The 19,905-nt window shown below is 34.8% G+C and overlaps 2 protein-coding genes across 2 annotated transcripts; one reads left to right on the forward strand and one right to left on the reverse strand.

Annotated features, from left to right (window-relative positions):
* Positions 1-956: 956 nt before the first annotated feature.
* Positions 957-1,577, forward strand: LOC128555998 (uncharacterized). Its single transcript, XM_053539875.1, has one exon. The coding sequence runs from the start codon at positions 957-959 to the stop codon at positions 1,575-1,577; it is 621 nt and encodes a 206-aa protein (XP_053395850.1).
* Positions 1,578-3,633: 2,056 nt separating this feature from the next.
* LOC123523895 (SPRY domain-containing SOCS box protein 3-like) lies at positions 3,634-8,212 on the reverse strand. Its single transcript, XM_045301641.2, has one exon. The coding sequence runs from the start codon at positions 7,822-7,824 to the stop codon at positions 7,129-7,131; it is 696 nt and encodes a 231-aa protein (XP_045157576.1). The 5' UTR covers positions 7,825-8,212; the 3' UTR covers positions 3,634-7,128.
* Positions 8,213-19,905: the final 11,693 nt, after the last annotated feature.

The raw sequence follows: 19,905 nt of genomic DNA on the forward strand, positions 1-19,905 counted from the left end.
AAGTCATATTTATTGATGAAGCCCACTGCATCAAGAAGTTGTAAGTACAGTGTAAAATATTGTATTTTAATTTATAATTATTTTACAATGTTGTAAAAATATTTCATCTTTAATTAGATTAATGAGGGATATAAAATTATTGAAATTCATGTTAATATGAGCGAATCACTAGAAAAAATATGCCTGTCGGGAAATTTTATAGTACTAGTAAGTCTTAGGGGTTGTTTTAATTAAGCAAAATAGAAGTTTTAGCAATTTTTGGTTGTGAAGTGTAACCTATGTAATATGGCGAAGTTTTACTGGATAATGACTATTCAGTATGATTTATAATCAGATGTAAAGACCATAGATAAGAATTTCTCTTTCAATCAGCTTATTTCATTGACTGCATGCATAAAAGATGATCACTGACAAATGTTCATGTTTGGTTTGTTTAACAAATATTGTTGGATATATAGTTATGTATTAGTATAAAGTCTAATTAATTGATAATGAATTTCATTTCATTTTTAGTGGTAAAGGCGACAAACAAAGAAAACAGAATGCTTACAGGCCATTTTATGGCTGTTTGGATGAATTGAGGTCATTGGCCGGGCCAACTGTTCCTGTTGTTGCACTAACTGCCACAGCTTCTAAGACAGTGAAGGATATTATTCTTAAAGATCTCTGCATGAGCGACAAGACATTTCAGTTGACAGTGACCCCAAATAAGCCAAATATTAAATATTGGGTATTTGAAACTACCAGAACACGGAGTGACATAACTAAAGACTTTGATTGGTTGGTTCATATAATTAGATTTGAGGGACCTAAAACTCCACGAATGATAATATTTTTTTAGGAAGATTGAGCATATCTCCGATGTTTTTGAACATTTAGCAACCTCACTTGGAAGAGACGGGTATGTAAATTATGATGAAACCAAGAGCAATGATGATCGAAATCGACTTTTTGACATGTACCATTTAAAAACTGATGAGGAGGTGAAAGAGTCCATTGCCGAATCTTATCAGAACCCAGACGGACATATCAGAATTGTGTTATGTAGTACATCATTTAGTATGGGCTTAGATGTGAAAGGGGTCAGTACAGTCATCCATTATGGGGCCTGCAATGATTTAGATGACTACTTGCAAGAGTCTGGCAGAGCGGGCAGACAAGAAAATGAGCAATGTCATGCCATAATTATGAACTATAAAAGGTGTCTTTCAAGTAAAAACATCAGTCAGGACATGAAAGAATATGTGAAAGCGAAAGTATGCAGAAGGAAAAAATTGTTACAGCCATTTGAAGACGAATATCAGACAACACAGATAATTAAACATGACTGCTGTGACATAGGCGCCTTGCAATGCATCTGTATGTGCTCATGTGATAATGCAGACATTTGTAGCTGTGAACTTACATGCCCAATGAATAGTTCTTATGTTTACGATAAAATGATGTACTTTCTAGACAATGATATTGAAACTGAAAATCCACAATGTTTAAGTGAAGGATATAGTAGTGACAGTGACATTGAAGAACATCGCTTACGAAAACCGCAATTGCTCGAATATTCATCTGACGAAGGTTAATGGTAATAATGAGCTAATAAGGACATAATAACTGAAACATATCTTTTTAATGACAGTTAGCAAACTGAATTTGAAAGAATAATGAAACTACAAAATAAATTCATGCAATAACAAAAATGTTCAATGAAATGAAATGTATTTCAAGAACTTAATACATCCATAGGTTTAATTAAATAATTGTTAATTTTCATTTTTGCCTTCCCCAATATCCCACAACAATTGCATTATCAGCGGTATTTACAAGTTGCATTTGCCTCTTGAAAACTTATCTCTGGAAAGTGATTTTATCAGATTAAAGAAGCTTTATCTCTTTAATTCTGATTTATGTCTAAATCTCAATATTGATAGAAATGTTTTTTAGCTATTTTTCTCATACTTCTAGAAAGCCAGTCTCTAAAGTCATGCATTTCTCCAATTATAAACATCAAAATATTATACTCCAGATATAAACATCCAATTATAAACATCAAAATATTATACTCCAATTATAAACATCCAACATTATACTCCAATCAAGAATCTAATAAAATCTTCTTTTTTTTCATGAACGAATGAATGAATGAATGAAACATTTCAAACATCTGCTATGTATAAGGTGGGGGTTGTGGATAAGCCGTTATGTCAATAAATTACTGACCAGCAGTGCTATCAGTGAATTCCATCAATTTGGCATGGGCAGTTAAAATGTTATAAAGGTCAATCAAAGCCAAGAGAGAAATTCGCTTTTTACTAGTCTGATAATACAGCCAGATATTCAAAAGGGAGCAGTCTATAACAGGGAGCTATCTATAAATGAAAGATATCTGACAAGGAAATACATTAGTATATAAAAAAAACTTATTATCAGACTAGTAGCTAGTCTATACATTACCATGTGATATACACCTCATGTCATAAATAATATTTCCGAATCCGTTTCATCATCTTGAAAATACGTTACTTAAAAAAAGCCTGCAAGGTTGAATATGTAGGATAATACAAGTTAATAGAATGACAAACTTTATATGAGCCACGCCATGAGAAAACCAACATAGTGGCTTTGCGACCAGCATGGATCCAGACCAGCCTTCGCATCCGTACAGTCTGGTCAGGATCCATGCTGTTCGCTTTCAAAGCCTATTGCTATCAGAGAAACTGTTAGCGAACAGCATGGATCCTGACCAGACTCCGCGGATGCGCAGGCTGGTCTGGATCCATGCTGGTCGCAAAGCCACTATGTTGGTTTTCCCGTGGTACGGCTCAATTATAGATTAACGCAAAACTATGCCTGACAATTTCTTTGCTGAATGCTTTTATCACTTTTTGTACTGTTATACATCCAAACAAAAATATTTACTGTGTGGCCCACCTTTTGCGTAACATTTTTTTTTTCAGACTATAAGACGTAACAATGCATGTTAACTACTTTCAGCTAAAAGTGCCCATTTTTCTTCAGAACCATCATGCCTTTTTAGTAACTACAGAAAACACTAGTTACACAATCATGAATTGATATCAAATGTCATTATTTTTAAAGAGATATTTCAAAATAGCTGTCTGTCCACAAAAACAAATATATTTCAGCAGTATTTTCTACATAACCGAGCTTAACGGGTGTTTCGGTGTGGCTTTTCAGTGTTTTTTTATTATTATTATTATTATTATAAATAATTATAAGACAAAGTCCACTATTATAATAACGAACATCTCCAGTTACATAGTGTGAACTATAATAGAGGTTCCCATCTTTGTTGTTGCATCTCATGTACATACTTCATGTTTAAAAAATCAAAGGCGAAGGGACTTTAGGTTGAATACCTCCCATACGTTGAATAAAGCGCTTGGCAAAGAGACATAAGGGACATTTTGTGAATAATGTCTTGGACAGAGGGACATATGATTGGTTCATGACATAACATCATTTAAAAAGACCGCCCGCTTTTCAAATGCGAGCACTTAATAGCTATTCCTACTCTCTCCGTACCTAGACCCTTTTTAAATGACTCCGTAATTCACAGGTTTGTCACCAGAAAATGGAAAGGTTACCTTTATCAACAATGAGAACAAAACAAGTAAATAGAAAATCAATATTTATTTTGTTCATTTACTCGCGAAGGTAAGAAATACATATAACTTGTTCATTTTCACAAGCAACAAGTAAACATATACTAGCACACAAAGCCACATACCTTACCTACACATATCTTACATATAAAATCTGAATCTTACATACAAATGACATTTCTAGCATACTAAGTCACAAATCTCACATACACATGCATGCTATCAACGTTTTCATACGACTGACCATATATTCCCAGTATTAAGTATAAAATATTACAAAAGTTGGAAAACACCTCACATTCAGGAAAATTTGTATAAAAAAAGTTCAAACAGCATTAATACAAACGTACAGCACTTTTTCTTTCATTATTAAAAGATCACTAGAAAAGTATGTAGAATCCAAAAAAAAGTTAAAATGGAAAGATTTCTACAAAATGAGTTTCTACAAAATGAGTTTGTATCGATTAAGAAATATGAAAAAGCTGTCAGAATGAAAACATTAATCTGATTTTGTCACTGTTAAATATTCATAACACTTTTTGGCAGAAAGAAAACGTGTATACACCCACATGCTTCGCCTATTTTCAAATAGTTCTGTTGACTGTTTTTTGTTTTAGAACAATATATCCAAAGAGGTACAATTGAAATATAGAATAAATAGTTATTTACATGTCCGATTTCTGAATCCGTGAAAATTGTGGAATTCAACGTCCGTGAAGGGAAACTGACGAACTATATACAAAAATATAAATGTATCATATCTGATATTTTTCTCATTGAGACAGATGCGTCCTCCAATATTGACACATATCAAATAAATACTGAAATCAAATAAATAAACAGACGAATTGATAAATAAATCAATAAATAAATAAATATGAAACATTTCATTTCTATATACATTTAGAGCTATACCTCGTCTACACAAAACTTCACGGTACAAAACAAGTCAAGCGCTTGTACACTTGTCATTTTTTCTAGACAAAACATAGAAACCAAAACATTTTTAGGAATAATAATAAGTAATAATTTTTCAAAGTAAAAAATGATATACCCTAAAATGGGGACAGCACCACCGTGCTGACGAGTCCATGCCACAGAGATTCGCTCCTCACACTGCACAGCAAGTGCTGTTACATGACAGTGAGAATGAATGAATGAATGAATGAATGAATGAATGAATCTCACGCTACACAACAAAATGTGCTGTTACAAGACAGTGAGAATGAATGAATGAATGAATGAATGAATGAATGGATGGATGGATGGATGGATGGATGGATGAATGAATGATCCTCACGCTGCACAGCAAAATGTGCTGTTACACGACAGTGAGAATGAATGAATGAATGAATGAAATTACGACTTAATGAATGAAAGAATGAATAAATGAATGAATAAATGAATGAAATACTTGACCACATATGATAATTAAATGAAATATTTTATAAAACTCAACATAAGATCGATCTAGTACTGGTACTAACTACTATTTATGTACAAGATCCACATTTTGTGTCTCTATTATTGCACGGTCCGGCCCGTAAACCACATCTATCATTATGTATATAATACACGAATATCTGACTTCAATGATCCATTAGGTTTTGACTGTTGTTACGAAATTATACGAATATTCATAAGATTTGTCCGATTTGGTTAAGCAGAATAAAATATGTATACAAGTTTAGATCTTTTTTTCACCTGAGAGATGGACCACAGCAGTTTTATATACTGTTTTCTTAATCCCGTGCTCATTAGGTAAATCTAAATTAATATGTTTGTAGTTTTTTAAACTTTCTTATATGTCTTAAACTGTTCAGATTTCATAAACAACAAAAACAGTCAAAATCTTATGGTTCTTTTGTAGCCATAAATGCTCTATTTACACTATAATACAGTTTTTTCTCTTTCTAATATAAAGGTATGATTTTATGACATTTGCAACCAATAAATTAAGAATAGTAGTCTACTGTCCTAGGACAGAACCACATCAATTTATAATGCGTTTTCAGGAGGATAAAGCTATTAAGGATCAATTTTGGAACAAATAAATAAAAATGAAGCACCTTTGCTGTGGTAAGAATGAAACATTTGGCAAATAGTTCTTTATAAAATAGTTATGTACAAATATTTACAAGTTATAACTTATATTTATATGTTACAAAAACATCTTGACTAGATATCTCATCCCTTCGGACGGAATAATAAACTTTATATTATTGTCCGGTTATACTACATGTATACAATAAATAAAACATTTATACACGAGAGTCGTCGCGTCAAAATAGACACTATATACTGTAAAGTGTCTAGAAGTACGGATCCGTACCCCTAGACACTTCCTATATTGCATGGTGAAAATAAAGGACCGAATGCTATATTTTGTGCGATCTGACAAGCTATTAAAATAAAATCAAAGTAAAAAGTACTAATTTTTTTAAAGAGAAAAGCTCGCACTAAATTTTGTAAATTCTGTGATGGCCAAAACTTCTAAACGAATTAAAAAAACGCGTCCATTTTCTCGCAACGACTCAAATTTATAAACATACACACAAAACATTAGTTAATTAGCTACATTTACACATTGTAACACTAGGACATACGAAACATCTGTTGATATGAATATTTATGATAAAATATATAAACAAAAGGATCATTTTATTGTTATTTATTAAATTTTCAACGAACATTTAAAATCATTAAGATATGTCAAGTTTAGTCATATATTTTTTATTTTTGTTTGGCAGAAATCAATTTATTTTAGCTGAAAATGAACAAAGAATTTGCCGAATCCCATATGATTTTGCAAAAGCTCATATTGCTAGAAAGAAATCTAATTAAAGATAATTCAAATTTCTAACGGAGACAATGCTACATATTGCCAGGTGTTTTACTATTTGTGGAATCGATACCGTGCTGAATAGCAGACGACAATTTGTCATTGATCGGCTGCCGCAGAATGGAAGCTTGACAGCTGATCAGTGAATAATTTGGTATCGATCCATTTACTAGGCAACGGCTTTTTCCGAATTTTTGTCATAAAGAAACAAAGAAAATTCACAGCTGATACGCATGTTCGTAGTTTGAATTTCACTGTTATAATATGACAGAAAAACACAGTCGCAATTTTAGCCTAAAATAATAACTTATACATCTATCTTTCTGTATCATATTACATATTCTGCAAAGAATAAAAAAAATAATATAAAATAAATGTTTGATTCAAAAATGATGAATCGTCATTTTTTAAAACGCATTATCATTCATAACAATTCAATACAAAAAGAAATTAGTATCAAAGTTTGTGAAAGACATCTGTAGGCAAAATAAAAATTGTACAGTTTTGTTGTTGTTGTTAATAACAAAAATGAAGTTCATTACAAATTATAAAAGTTATCATTACAAAATAATACTAACTAAATTGCACAACTTTCCATCATTTGCACATTGTCCCTGCTGATTTAACTCAATTAGCACTGATGTACGTTCAATAGATATTTCTCCATCATCGTAAAGTGTCCTTCAAAAAGGATCTCATTCTATTTGGCAAGGGTAAAGAGTCTATTTGTTTCTCTTCTTTCAGTTTTGACACAATGGCTGCCCGGCAGCGATCCTGAAGATTATGGTACATCCGACGGCGTCGGCCGAGCGTCATTTCCGTTTTAGCAGCGGTTGAGCACACAATAGGATAAAGTTCTTGATTCACACGATTTAGTCCTGAAAAAGCCACACCCAAGGGTTCACCATCTTGAAAATATGATAACGTTCCTTTTGACCAGTCAAACAATATTCCGACTGTTGTTGCTTCATTCTCACGGAACGGTTTCGTAAAATTTCGGCCTTTTCCGTTATGCCACGCAATCCCTTTATGAGAAATACCCCAACTTTGATCATCCTCACCGACCAAGTTCACAAATGCGTCCACATGTAGTCGTGCGTGTTTCGTACCAACCCCGAACATCAGGCTCGTCCCGAACAGTCTTTGTGACACTTTAACCTCCCAGTAATGTGTACCGTAGTTCAAACACCTGGTTCCGCGGACGCCGGCGGTACCGTTCGACCATTTTGGATGAAAATGAGCAGTTTGCTGTCTTGTTCCGAGAAGTTTCACCTCGTGTGATTTGTCTTTTTTGTTCCAAGCCCAGTAATCGTCACAGCCTTGCAACATCAGTGACATCAAGTCCGAATGATGGTGCACCATGGTGACCAGCGTTCAATATAGTTCCACAAAGAACGCCAAATGAATCAAATTGTCAACTTATTGATTATTCCTGCAATCTTATTTGTTCGTCTTCGTGATTGTGATTAAAGTCAATATTGTTCATGCGCAGACGCAGTTTCATTTCGCAGAATGGAACATTCCTCATTAATAATTACTACGAAAATCCATATATGTTAATACCATATATGTGGCAGTAGCTTTAAAGGCACACAGTTGCAACTATTTCAAGTATTTTATTCTTACTTCGAAAAAAAGTCATTAAGTCACTTGAAGACTTTAAAAAAGCAAGATTTTCACGTAGATTCTTGCGAACAAGCGCAGTAACAGAAATGTGATGTATGCATTTTTGTAACGGTCCTTATAACGGTTTCCGAACAATGGTTAGTGGGTACCAGAGTGCGACAGATTGTGCTTACAACAAAGCGCATACTGGTAACATCCCGTTGTCAAACGGGGAACCAATCATGCTTATTAATCCTTTCAGCCAATGATCTTTGTCGCGAGACAGTCGCGTGCTCGGCACACTTACAGTGTTATTTGTTTAACGGTAGGAGGAGCTTAGCGGGCACCAGCTGTTCCAATATCGGAATACCTTGGATACGCGACATTTTCACCGCATGTTCAAATCTAACAAAGATTTCAAATTCAAATCTATTGATTTGTGGTCAAGTAACTCAATTAATTATTCATAAATCATGAACATTTATTAATAATTTCTGAATAATGACAAATATATCCAGTATTTTATCTTCAAATCATACTGAGCCTACTCATACCGTATATAAAAGAATCTTAGTTCGAAAAAAAGTTTAAAAATAAAATAAAATAAAATAAAACGCTAAATACTGGGGAGAACTCATTCATTAAAGAAGAAAACAGTATTAAAATATTTTTAAAATGCAAGTTAATTATAATTTTCAAATAAAGATTATTTAATTTCAAGACCTTTATCGCATGCGATATGCAAAAAATATTTAATTTCAGAAATACCTTGACATTTTAATCAAATGTATAATTTTGTGTTTTATAAATCTGAACTGAAACTATAAAGAACATTATTACAACTGTGTAAAATAAACGGACGTGATTTTGACCTAGGGATTCGACTACTAGGGACATGGGGTGTTTCATTCTTAAAGTAGGATAAATCTTCCCTCGAATATATAATTTTGGACAGACGCTTGAATAGGTATAACACGACAATGGTTTTTAAATTAAAATTATATACTTTTTCTTTTTACAGGAAAAGTGTTTCATTTAATAAGCAGGGAAACGTTACCAGATGTGTCTCTTTTTGAAAACCTTCGCTTAACTTTTTAAACTCCCTTTTTTCAGGGGCTAATTATTGAGTCTAAAGAAAATCCGATAGATTTGCAAGATGTCTCGTTGATGCCATCGCCTCTCCCTGTAATATTGTAAACAACAACCGCAACGATCACACAGAAAGTGTCAGCAAGTTTATACTGGTGCGATAGTTATCTAAATTGTACACACTTTATACAACGATAACTTTTCAATAACATTGATTAGTTTAAAATCAATTCCACGATTGATAATAATACGCTGTCAAGTGATTTGAACAGCTGTATCGTGAAATAAATTTTCGCTAATTTCTATCACAAAAAAGAAAGAAAGAAAGATTTTTAACTCCTAAATACTATGGCTGCTGTGGCAATAATTTTGATTTCAAATACATCTAAGGAACCATTATGGAGAAAAAATTGCACAAAGAGCAACACAGAACAATAACTTATGATTAACGAAATCGTACCATGAAAAGAAAAGGAAAAATAATAAAGAAAAATGAGCTAAAAATTGCAAAATAATGAGATATAAAAGATTATTTTACGGACCTTAGTGTCCGTAGAATCCGGGGTATTGTCAGGTACTTCCGGTGTACGTTCCGGCTAAATCTTGTTATTTGTCACTTTTAAGCTTATTTCCAAATCAGATACCCGTTTATTGTTCAGGATAAGTGTCAAAAAAAAACAGCCTCTCTAAAACAGTACCGGAATTAACAGAATCTGTCCCCCGACAGAAATTGCGAATTAACGTAAGTGTCATTTTTTCCAGGAGCCCGGATACTGTTGTCACTTAAGGTTCTGTTGTTTTAACGGGATTTTAGGGGCAATCTGTTTGATCAGTACCCTAGATAAAGATTAGAAAGTAAACAGATTGTTTGAATTTAAGATTTTTGACACCCGTCATAACACTACAGCGTCAGTAATGTCCTATTACAAGATAACATAATCTCCGGGGGTTTTGGTTATAGACTTAAGGATCAGTTCTGATTTACAAATTATAATTAAAAGGACAGATTATTGAATACAAAAGTTGGACAAAATGTAGTAAGTTTATATATGTCAACAGGAACCTACAGTTTTTCCCACTATTTATACTCTTTGTGTAAAAAATTACAAGTTTTCAGACTGCAACCTGGAGTATCCTTAATTAAATGGAAAGAAAAAAATACATCATTTAATTGTGTGTTTTAACTCGGTTTCGCAACATCCGTGGTACTGATGGTAACGTATAACAATAACTAATAAGATAAAACCTAAAATGTGCATATTAAATGCATGTACGTTGTTACGTGATACGAGGTACATGTACCATCTGGTACATATAATAATAACTGTACACCAGTAACATCTGTCGGCATAGTTAAAAGAATAATAAAATTAGACTATCGCGTGTCGTATAAATTAATTTAGCAAATTTAACAACTTTATAAATTACGCTCGCACGTTTGTGTAAATAGCCATTACATAAAAGGGACCGACCCCGTCCCCTTCCGCACATTTAGGGAATATCAAAGGGCCTTGAATTGTGCAGTGAATTAACCGTTAGTCTATGATATTTATGGAATCAAATAATGGAGCGATAATTTCATATTTATTACACGGAAAGCCTAATGTCGGCAGGTGTTCTGCAACAACGGTACAATTTTCGCTGCACAATGCTTTTGCGTCAGCCATATTTGTCATCATTTGAACATTTCCATTTTTTCCGAATGGTTAAAAGGAGCATTAAATTCTTAACAGATTGGACACCTTTTAAAACAAAAAGCTGCAAGTTAGAACACAGGATCGCGATACCTTCCCACCGTACATTACTTTGAGTGATGGTATTGTTTCGGAGGGGTCGGGTTAGGAGGGGGGGGGGGGGGGGGGGCATTTTTTTTTAGAAGAAGAAAATGCAAATACATAAATAGATATATTAATAGATATATTAAGTGGAGATACCTAAATTCCGTTCATGCATATATTTTTTTTCTTTTTAAAAAAATTCTATATCATATGTATTATATCGAAATAGGGGAATTATGTCTGTTGGTGCGATTTGGCTTACACTGAACATGGAACCTGTCAGCATATGATAAAATAAACATTTGTAAGTAAACTCAACATTTTTCACAAAAAAAGGCAAAATATACCAGTCATGCATTCAGGTACAAAGAAATACTTCTTAATATAGCGACATCCAAAAAGGAATTCAGATTACAGTACGGCTTTTCTGTAGCCAGATTGTAGGAAAAAATCTCCGCGGACAATTTTAACAAGGTGGGCAAAATCCCCTTTCAGTTTTATAGTAATAAAACTTTAGAAAATAAAAAAAACCAAAGCTGCCAACGGCGAACAATATTTTCTTTGTGCGTGGGTAGGGGGGCGGGGTGGGGATGTCCGCCTATGTCATATTGAGCAAGGACGGTTTGATCCTGGGTTTGTCCGTATTTCCCAACATGACAATAAACCCATAAGAAGAACTGAGATGAAAATATAACTAGATGGATTTTTTTCCCAAGAAGCAGAGAATAAAATCGAATTCTATTTGCCTGAAGCAAGTACTAATTGCAATTATTGACAGTAAACTCAGTAAATTAGAGATATTCAATAACGATAACGACTTACTGTCGGCAATTATCGGTGACATTAAAGTGTCGGCATCATTTTTGGATCTTCATCATTAGTAATACAGATCGCAGTGCAGATGTCACGCAAGGGTAAATGAGAAACGAACTGTTCATTTCATATCATAAACTAAATATTTTAGAATATTAAAGAAATCAGTTTTCCAATATTCGCAAAATCACCTGTCTAAACGCAAACAAGCGTTTTCTCAAGAAAAAAGTTGGGAGTGACATTTTAATAACCGTGATCTTTAAAAAAAAATGTACAATATATTCCGGTAAAACGATTTAAATCATGCATGTCACCGCTGCAAGGCGGCAGAAAAAAAACAGTGAACAGTTTAGAAATTGATCAAGCAAACACGTAATTGATGAAATGTGTTTTATTGTGACATTGCACTGAGGTTGTTAAGTGAAATGTGAAGAAAAAAAACACCAAGGGCTTGTGACGAACGGTATTTGGTTTACGGCCCTACCCAATCCCCGACCCCAATAATCCCACAATTCCAATTTTTTTTCTGGCTGATAAACAAAAAAATATAAACCAGAGATAAAATAATTTTTCCAGTGCGTTAATAAGGTTAGAAATGGAAGGTGGTTACAAACGAACGTTAATCAGCCGTCGTTGTACCCGTGCCACATGAAGTGACACTATTTCTAGCGTGGTAGAACGTCTGTATTAACTTAGTTCTGTGGGAAACGTACGATGGACAAAATCTTTTTGTCACAAATTTGGGTTATTTATTCTTCAAGAACGGATTAATGTCAATTTGAACCAGCGGCCAAACGTGTGCACAACGGTGATGATTGCAACAGCTGTTCGTTGATGACAATCAAGTGTACCTTGTCTACCTGCATCAAACAAACTAAGTCCAACAATGATTGGGTAATTACGGCACCACGTGGTGTTGACAGCAGGAATCTACTGGTTGACAACTGACGAATTAGTATAACACGGTCGCACTCGATTTACGGTGCTTTTCAATTTACTGACCACCCGTCACTCGAGTTGTGATATAACATTGTCATATTTACATACGATACACAACTTTTACCGTTATGAGAAAATCTAACGATTGAATAAATTCTGAAGCAGGTGTTTCGTAAACACTTTCTTTTCAATTTCCAAATTTGTTACCCCTTTATAAATTGTTATTTGTGTTTTTATTGTGGACGTGTGGACAATATCTATTTGCACACGCGTGTTATTATAACGGGACATCTGTCCCCTTCCTATGCCCGTCGATCTCGCGTTGTCGCGTGCCCGTATTTAAATATTTTCTTTGTGCCTAATATCACCTGAATAATTTGTTTAAAAGATGGAATTATTGAATTATTGATAAACGTCCTTTTCATAATTACCCCCTTCTGATATTTCACCGACTGACAAAATATTTTTTCACCAGAAGGGTATCGTATTTAACTTCAAAAAAGTAATTCTATGATAGAATTAGGAGATCATGTAGGGATTTTAAGCATAACTGAATTGTTTTACAGTTTAATGGACTTATTTTAGCCAAATATGCTGTTTCTATTCAAATTTAATATAATGATTAACATTTTTTCCTCAAAATTAACTTGTTTTTACCAAAGAAGTATTTTATAGTTCTTTGTTTTTACTAAATCACTGTTAGATCTATTCGGTTTGAATGTATAAAATGACAAATTTGGAAATTAGCATATACAGATTTTCAGTCTTTTCTCGCTATTATCTAAACTGCCTTGGAAAAAAAGACTAGCATTCTGAACCACCGACTCTGGTGCTCGTATAGTAAAGGTATATGCTGTTCCAGTCTACTTTTGATATTTGAGTTACGTGGGTCAGATGAAAATAAAATCTGATAACCGGATCTACTTATTATTGACGCACAATATTATTTATTTAAAAGGAAGATTGATTTAGGTGAATAACGCATTAAACGCGGAAGTTCAAGTTGTTAAAAAGAACACATTTAACATTTTAAAATAATTATTCAAAAATGCCAGCCAGCACATTTTTCTATTATTTCACAGAATTCAACTAAATTCTTTTTGGATGAAAAAAAAATATGTATGCGCTAGAGTACTTGTACAGTTGAAAATATTTTGCCTGATTCGGGTCGCTTCAAATCCATGGTCGCCCGGCACATTATATGGTGAGGGTCTCGAACCAACAACCTCCTGAATATCTGCACGGCGGCGGAGAACCTTGATTACGTGAATCTCGGTTGACAGGACGTATACAACGTACATATCAGTCATATGAAATTCGTTACGTATTAAGAACATTGAATTAAAGGGGCAATATTCAACACGTATTAAATTATAGATCGTGTTACTGGTTGCACCTCATACCTTATGTAACTATTTCAATCATTGTTATTCTATCGTAAATTCTGCCTATAACGTACAAGACACTTTCAAAATTAGCACTGGAATCTAGTCTTTAATGTACAAAAAGTTAAGGGCTGCATGCGTTTCATATAATTTTTGCAGCAACTATAAAATGGACTTTATTAACCTAAATAATAAAACTAAAATATAGGAAAACATGCATTAACATTTCAAGATTTATATGCAAAACATTTTTACGGACATAATTGAAACAGTTATAGGTCAGGAAATATGCACGAGTTCTGCAGCGGAGATACTGCGCGCTGCGCGACTTTAGAACGAGTGCATATTTACCGATGAAAAGATAATAACCTTTTACAATGTATCAACACGTATAAGTGTAATGAATTTATCACGAATTTGTTCAATAGCCTGAGTAAAACTGACAATACCGAACTAAATAAAAGTTTTAATTCAACGAAACACATTAAATGAGGTCTCGCACCCGATATGAAATTCAGGCGTCAGGAGTGTGGAAAAATATTGACGTTTCCGGATCCATTGTAACTTCACGGGGAGTAGAAACGAGTATATAATAATACGCTCTATAAGACCCAATAGTGTTTCATACGGTATTTAAAAATCTCTGTGTCTCTTGATCAACATATAATTTAAGAATGATGCATTTTCGTCGTAGGAATTAGATGTGTTGTGAGGAATGTGTCCTGGATACAGCGTTGTTTTCTATGAATAATACCGTGTGATTTGAGATCCAAGAATTAAAGCTGATTATTAAAAAAGCTGATTTGTAGTGATTATGCCACATTGATATTTCAAATATAATGCAAATCCAACCTGTACCTTGGTTCTAAGTCTAATTGGATTAACTGTATTGTAAGTCAGACTCGAGTGTTTTTTTTAAAAAACAGAAATACACTAAATGAGGACATCTAAAGCCTTGTAAGGAGAAAACGAACCGGATTTAATCACAGCAGCATGTGCGAGACAGTGACTTTCTACAGAGAAGTCGAACTCGTAAAGTCCGCTATGAAATAACGATTTTTTAACAGTATCAATACCAAATCATATATCAAGCGAGTCAACACGTGTCAAGTTGACCCTAAATCAATCAATAGTGGGCATGGTGGTCCAGCGGTAACACAAAGTATGAAACAATGATTCGTGAGTTCGGTCCTCCGCTCTTCCAATACTAACAACTACGGGTTCCGTGGTGTAAGTGTACTTTACACCCGGCACGCGAAGAACCAGGGAATTGGAATCGGGGCGTCTTCTGTATCTTGCACTATCCACTAAATTTATCAAGTGTTCAGCACGGGTTACAGGTGGCGACCAGTAATAATAACTATAAACTAGAACTGCTTTTGAAAAAAGCGCATGTCTCCTAATCATCTCAATAGTAAGTCAATCTTTATATATTGTTTACTCACTACAAATATAGCTTTAAAGAGTAAAAAGGCTGATTTTGGGTAATTCAAGGGCCATAATTCTGAAGTGCCTGGGACGATTTCGCTAGTTAATGAACTTGGCCGAGGAGTTACGGTCAAAAACATTTGGTTCAAGTTTGGTGAAGATCGAATGAGAAATGTTTGACTTAAGAATGCGGACAAGATTTGTGACACACAGACAGGAGTAAATCAATATGTCTCTGGTGGGAAACATAATGATTTCATGGTACTCTAGCAATTGAACTGAATTTTAGCAATTTTTTTTGTAATTCAAGGGCCATAACTGCACAGCCACTAGGATAACAAGGCTCGTTATCAATCTTGACTAAAATACCATGACCAAAAACAGTTTAGTTAAGGTGGCAGGACATTGGATGCAAACTGTGTTATTCAGCTGACACTGTCAGTATTTCACAATTGCAAGTAATTAAAGGGAAATAACACGAGTGATCGGGACTATCCAGCTGCTTAATGAACTAGCCCAGAAATATTCTGAAAATAAGATGAGATAGGCTTAAGTAAGAGAGCTTTTGAGGATGCCGCACACCACCTGTAGCAAGTGATCCTTTCACAAGCATATAAAGCAGCATAGCAGGACAGTTTTAGTGATCACGTTTACTTGCATTTGGCATGATGCACAATTTTATGAACAGAACTTGATTACCAGTAAAATGATTTACAGACAGTACTAACAGTTAAAGGGCCTTTATACGATCATGGTAAACATGCAAGAAATTTGTAAGTAACTGAATCATACCTGAACCGACCTGTGACCATTTTTTACAGTTAACAACCACTCCAAGCATAAATGAAAAAGAAACTAGAAGATGCTTTTGTAGAAAAGTGCATGTCTCTCCCAGTGCATAGTCATATAGGCAAGAAGTCAATAGGGGACAGCAGCGAAAGTCAAAGATACACTGATGATTGGCTGCAGTAGGGATCATCTAATTGGCATGTCATCCCATTAAATTTCAACATTTTGGGCCTAGTGGTTCTCAAGTTATGGACTGGAAAAGGTTTTCCATGTTCAGGCCCCTGTGACCTTGACCTTTGATTGAGTGACCCCAAAATCCATAGTCCTCATCTACTCTACATGTTCAATCATAATAAGTTTCAACGTTCTGGTTAAAGTGGTTCTCAAGTGACTGATTAGAAAGTGTTTTTAACGTTCAGCCCTCTGTAACCTTGACCTTTGATGGAGGGACCCCCAAAAGAATAGGGGTCATCTACTCTGTAAGTCCTATCACCCTATGAAGTTTGAAAGTTCTAGGTCAAATGGTTCTAAAGTTATCAATCGGAAATGGATTTACATATTCTGTCCTCTGTGACCTTGACCTTTAATAGTGACCTTAAAAATCAATAGGGGTCATCTACTCTGCATGTCCAATCATCCTATGAAGTTTCAACATTCTGGGTCAAGTGGTTCTTGAGTTATTGATCGGAAATGGTTTTCCATGTTCAGGTCACTGTGACCTTTAACAGAGTGATCCCAAAATCAACAGAGGTCATCTACTCTGCAAGTCCGATCCTTCTTTAAAATTTCAACATTCTGGGTCAAGTGGATCTCAAGTTATTGATTGTTCAGCCCCCTGTGACCTTGACCTTTCATGGAGTGATCCCAAAAACAATAGGGATCATCTACTCTGTAGTTCCTATCACCCCGTGACATTCGAAGGTTCTAGGTCAAATGGTTCTCAAATTATTGATCGGAAATGGATTTCTATGCTCTGTCTGCTGTGACCTTGGCCTTTAATAGAGTGGCCTCAAAAACAAAAGGGGTTATCTAATCTGCATGACCAATCATCCTATGAAGTTTCAACATTCTGGGTCAAACGGTTCTCAAGTTATTGATCGGAAATGGTTTTCCTTGTTCAGTCCCCTGTGACCTTTACCTTTGATGGAGTGACCCAAAAACCGATAGGGGTCATCTACTCTGTAAGTCTTATCATCCTATGACAATTGAAGGCTCAAGGTAAAATGGTTCTCGAGTTATTGATCGGAAATGGATTTCCATGCTCTGTCTACTGTGACCTTGACCTTTAATAGAGTGGCATCAAAATCAATAGAGGTCATTCACTTTGCATGTGTAATCATCCTATGTAGTTTCAACATTCTGGGTCATGTGGTTCTCAAGTTATTGATCGGAAATGGTTTTCCATGTTCAGACCCCTGTGACCTCGACTATTATTAGTGACCTCAAAAACAATAGGGGTCATCTAATCTACCTGACCAATCTTCCTATACATTCTGGGTCAAATGGTTCTCAAGTTATTGATCGGAAATGGTTTTCCTTGTTCCGTCCCCTGTGACCTTTACCTTTGATGGAGTGACACAAAAACCGATAGGGGTCATCTACTCTATGTCCTATCACCCTATGACACTTGAAGGCTCAAGGTCAAATGGTTCTCGAGTTACTGATCGGAAATGGATTTCCAGGCTCTGTCTACTGTGACCTTGACCTTTAATAGTGGCCTCAAAATCAATAGAGGTCATTCACTTTGCATGTGCAATCATCCTGTTGTTTCAACATTCTGGGTCATGTGGTTCTCAAGTTATTGATCAGCCCCCTGTGACCTTGACCTTTGATGAAGTGACCCCAATAACATTAGGAGCCATCTACTCCATAAGCCCTGCCATCCTATGAAATTTGAAGGTTCTAGGTCAAATGGTTCTCCAGTTATCGCATAGTGCGGCAATTTTCCTTTGATCTTTGCAGCATGTTATACATAGTAACACACATTATTACTACAAAACTGTGCTGATATCTTGCAAAACTGTTGCGATATATATCAATACGGAAATCTCTATGGAGTTTCATAAGAAAAAAAGTGTTCCGATATATATCAGCATAGTAAAACTGTTCCGATATATATCGGAACACTTTTTCTCTATTGAGGTCCTATCAAGGGAGTATAATTTTTTCCTTTCAAAGAAAAAGATGATTTTAGCTCCAATTTACAGTTCACAGAGAAAGAATTGTCACAAACACCTACATTTATAAAGTAAAAGAATAAATAAACTAGAATATTTCAAAAAATTGATAGTTATTGCCAAATTCAGAAATACATGAAATATATGAAATTCTGAGATTTCTCAAATGTTTCTTTTTCTTTGATTTTTTTTACAAACAAAACAACAAGTTTTTCAATATGTCTGGCCAATGAAATGCAAAGATTTAAAACCAATGCAGAAATTTGTTGGGTACTTTTATCTGGGGAACACATTTTCTAAAACAGAAGTTTTAGTGTTTCAGTCAGCGAGGCGCAGAAAGGGAATCAAAATAGTAAAAATAATAATAAACAAATTTAAATGAAAATGATATATAAATTTTAATGATAAACTATGCGATAAAACAGTTATAATATGTAGTGCTCGTGTGTTACCAGGATATATCAGAGCTAGGGGTACATCTGTTATTTTTCTCTTCACATATCTGTCTCGGCCTACCGGCCTCGACGATATGTGCAGAGAAAAATACCCTCGATGTACCCCTAGCTCTGATATATCCTGGTAACACTCTCACACATACTATAACTATTACTTATTGATCAGAAATAAAGTGTGACAGGAGGAAGGTCGGACGGACAGGGCAAAAACAACGTCTCTCCCCCTACGGGAGGCATACTAGTAATAATAATTTGACATACAACTGTGACCTTGGTCTCCTAGTGAGCAGCCTTGGTATAGCTCTCTATGCTGTGTATGCTTGCAACGAAGAGTGGACACTAAAATCACCAAATTTCATTGAACTTCATTGTGACATTGACCTCATTTAGAAGCAGGGTTCTCGCCAGGCTATTATCGCCTGTCGCGTGCGACATGCCTTCAGACTTTGAGTTGTATATTCGACATCCCTTATTTCCCCCGTCATCCCTTAATTGCCGAAGCGACATGTCATAAAATCATCCCAATAAACACCCCGATTAATCCGATAGTGTATTCGAAAAGCTTCCACGTGCTACCCGATAGTTTAGGTAAAGCGATGCGAGTTATGATAACCGATAAACCAATGACAGCTTCCTATATGTGGAACGTGTGACGTAAATTTCATCGTAGCTCCGCCTTTAAATCCTTTGACAGGCGGCATCTTGTGATGTGTACATGAAAGTGACTGTTTTCGCAAGTTTTAAGATTATACATGTCATTACATATAATGACAGATGATTCAACAATTATCGTCCGAATGTTTTTCGCAATCAAGGAAAGACAATGTAAGGAATTAAGTCAAAAATTGTGCAACACGGTAAAATGCTTTTGAACAATTATCGCCGTAATATTAATGTTTTTCACATGTATGAAATGTGTTTTCTCGGGCGGAATATCGAAAAGACAATGCAAGAATTAATGTTTTCTGTCGTCACTTTCAAAATA

The sequence above is a fragment of the Mercenaria mercenaria genome, chromosome 3 (assembly GCF_021730395.1).
Source record: "Mercenaria mercenaria strain notata chromosome 3, MADL_Memer_1, whole genome shotgun sequence".
Lineage (NCBI taxonomy): Eukaryota > Metazoa > Mollusca > Bivalvia > Venerida > Veneridae > Mercenaria > Mercenaria mercenaria.

What these genes read in the sequence shown, in the direction of transcription:
- LOC123523895 (XM_045301641.2), bottom strand. Translation starts at nt 7,824, where the DNA reads ATGGTGCACCATCATTCGGACTTGATGTCACTGATGTTGCAAGGCTGT.
- LOC128555998 (XM_053539875.1), top strand. Translation starts at nt 957, where the DNA reads ATGTACCATTTAAAAACTGATGAGGAGGTGAAAGAGTCCATTGCCGAA.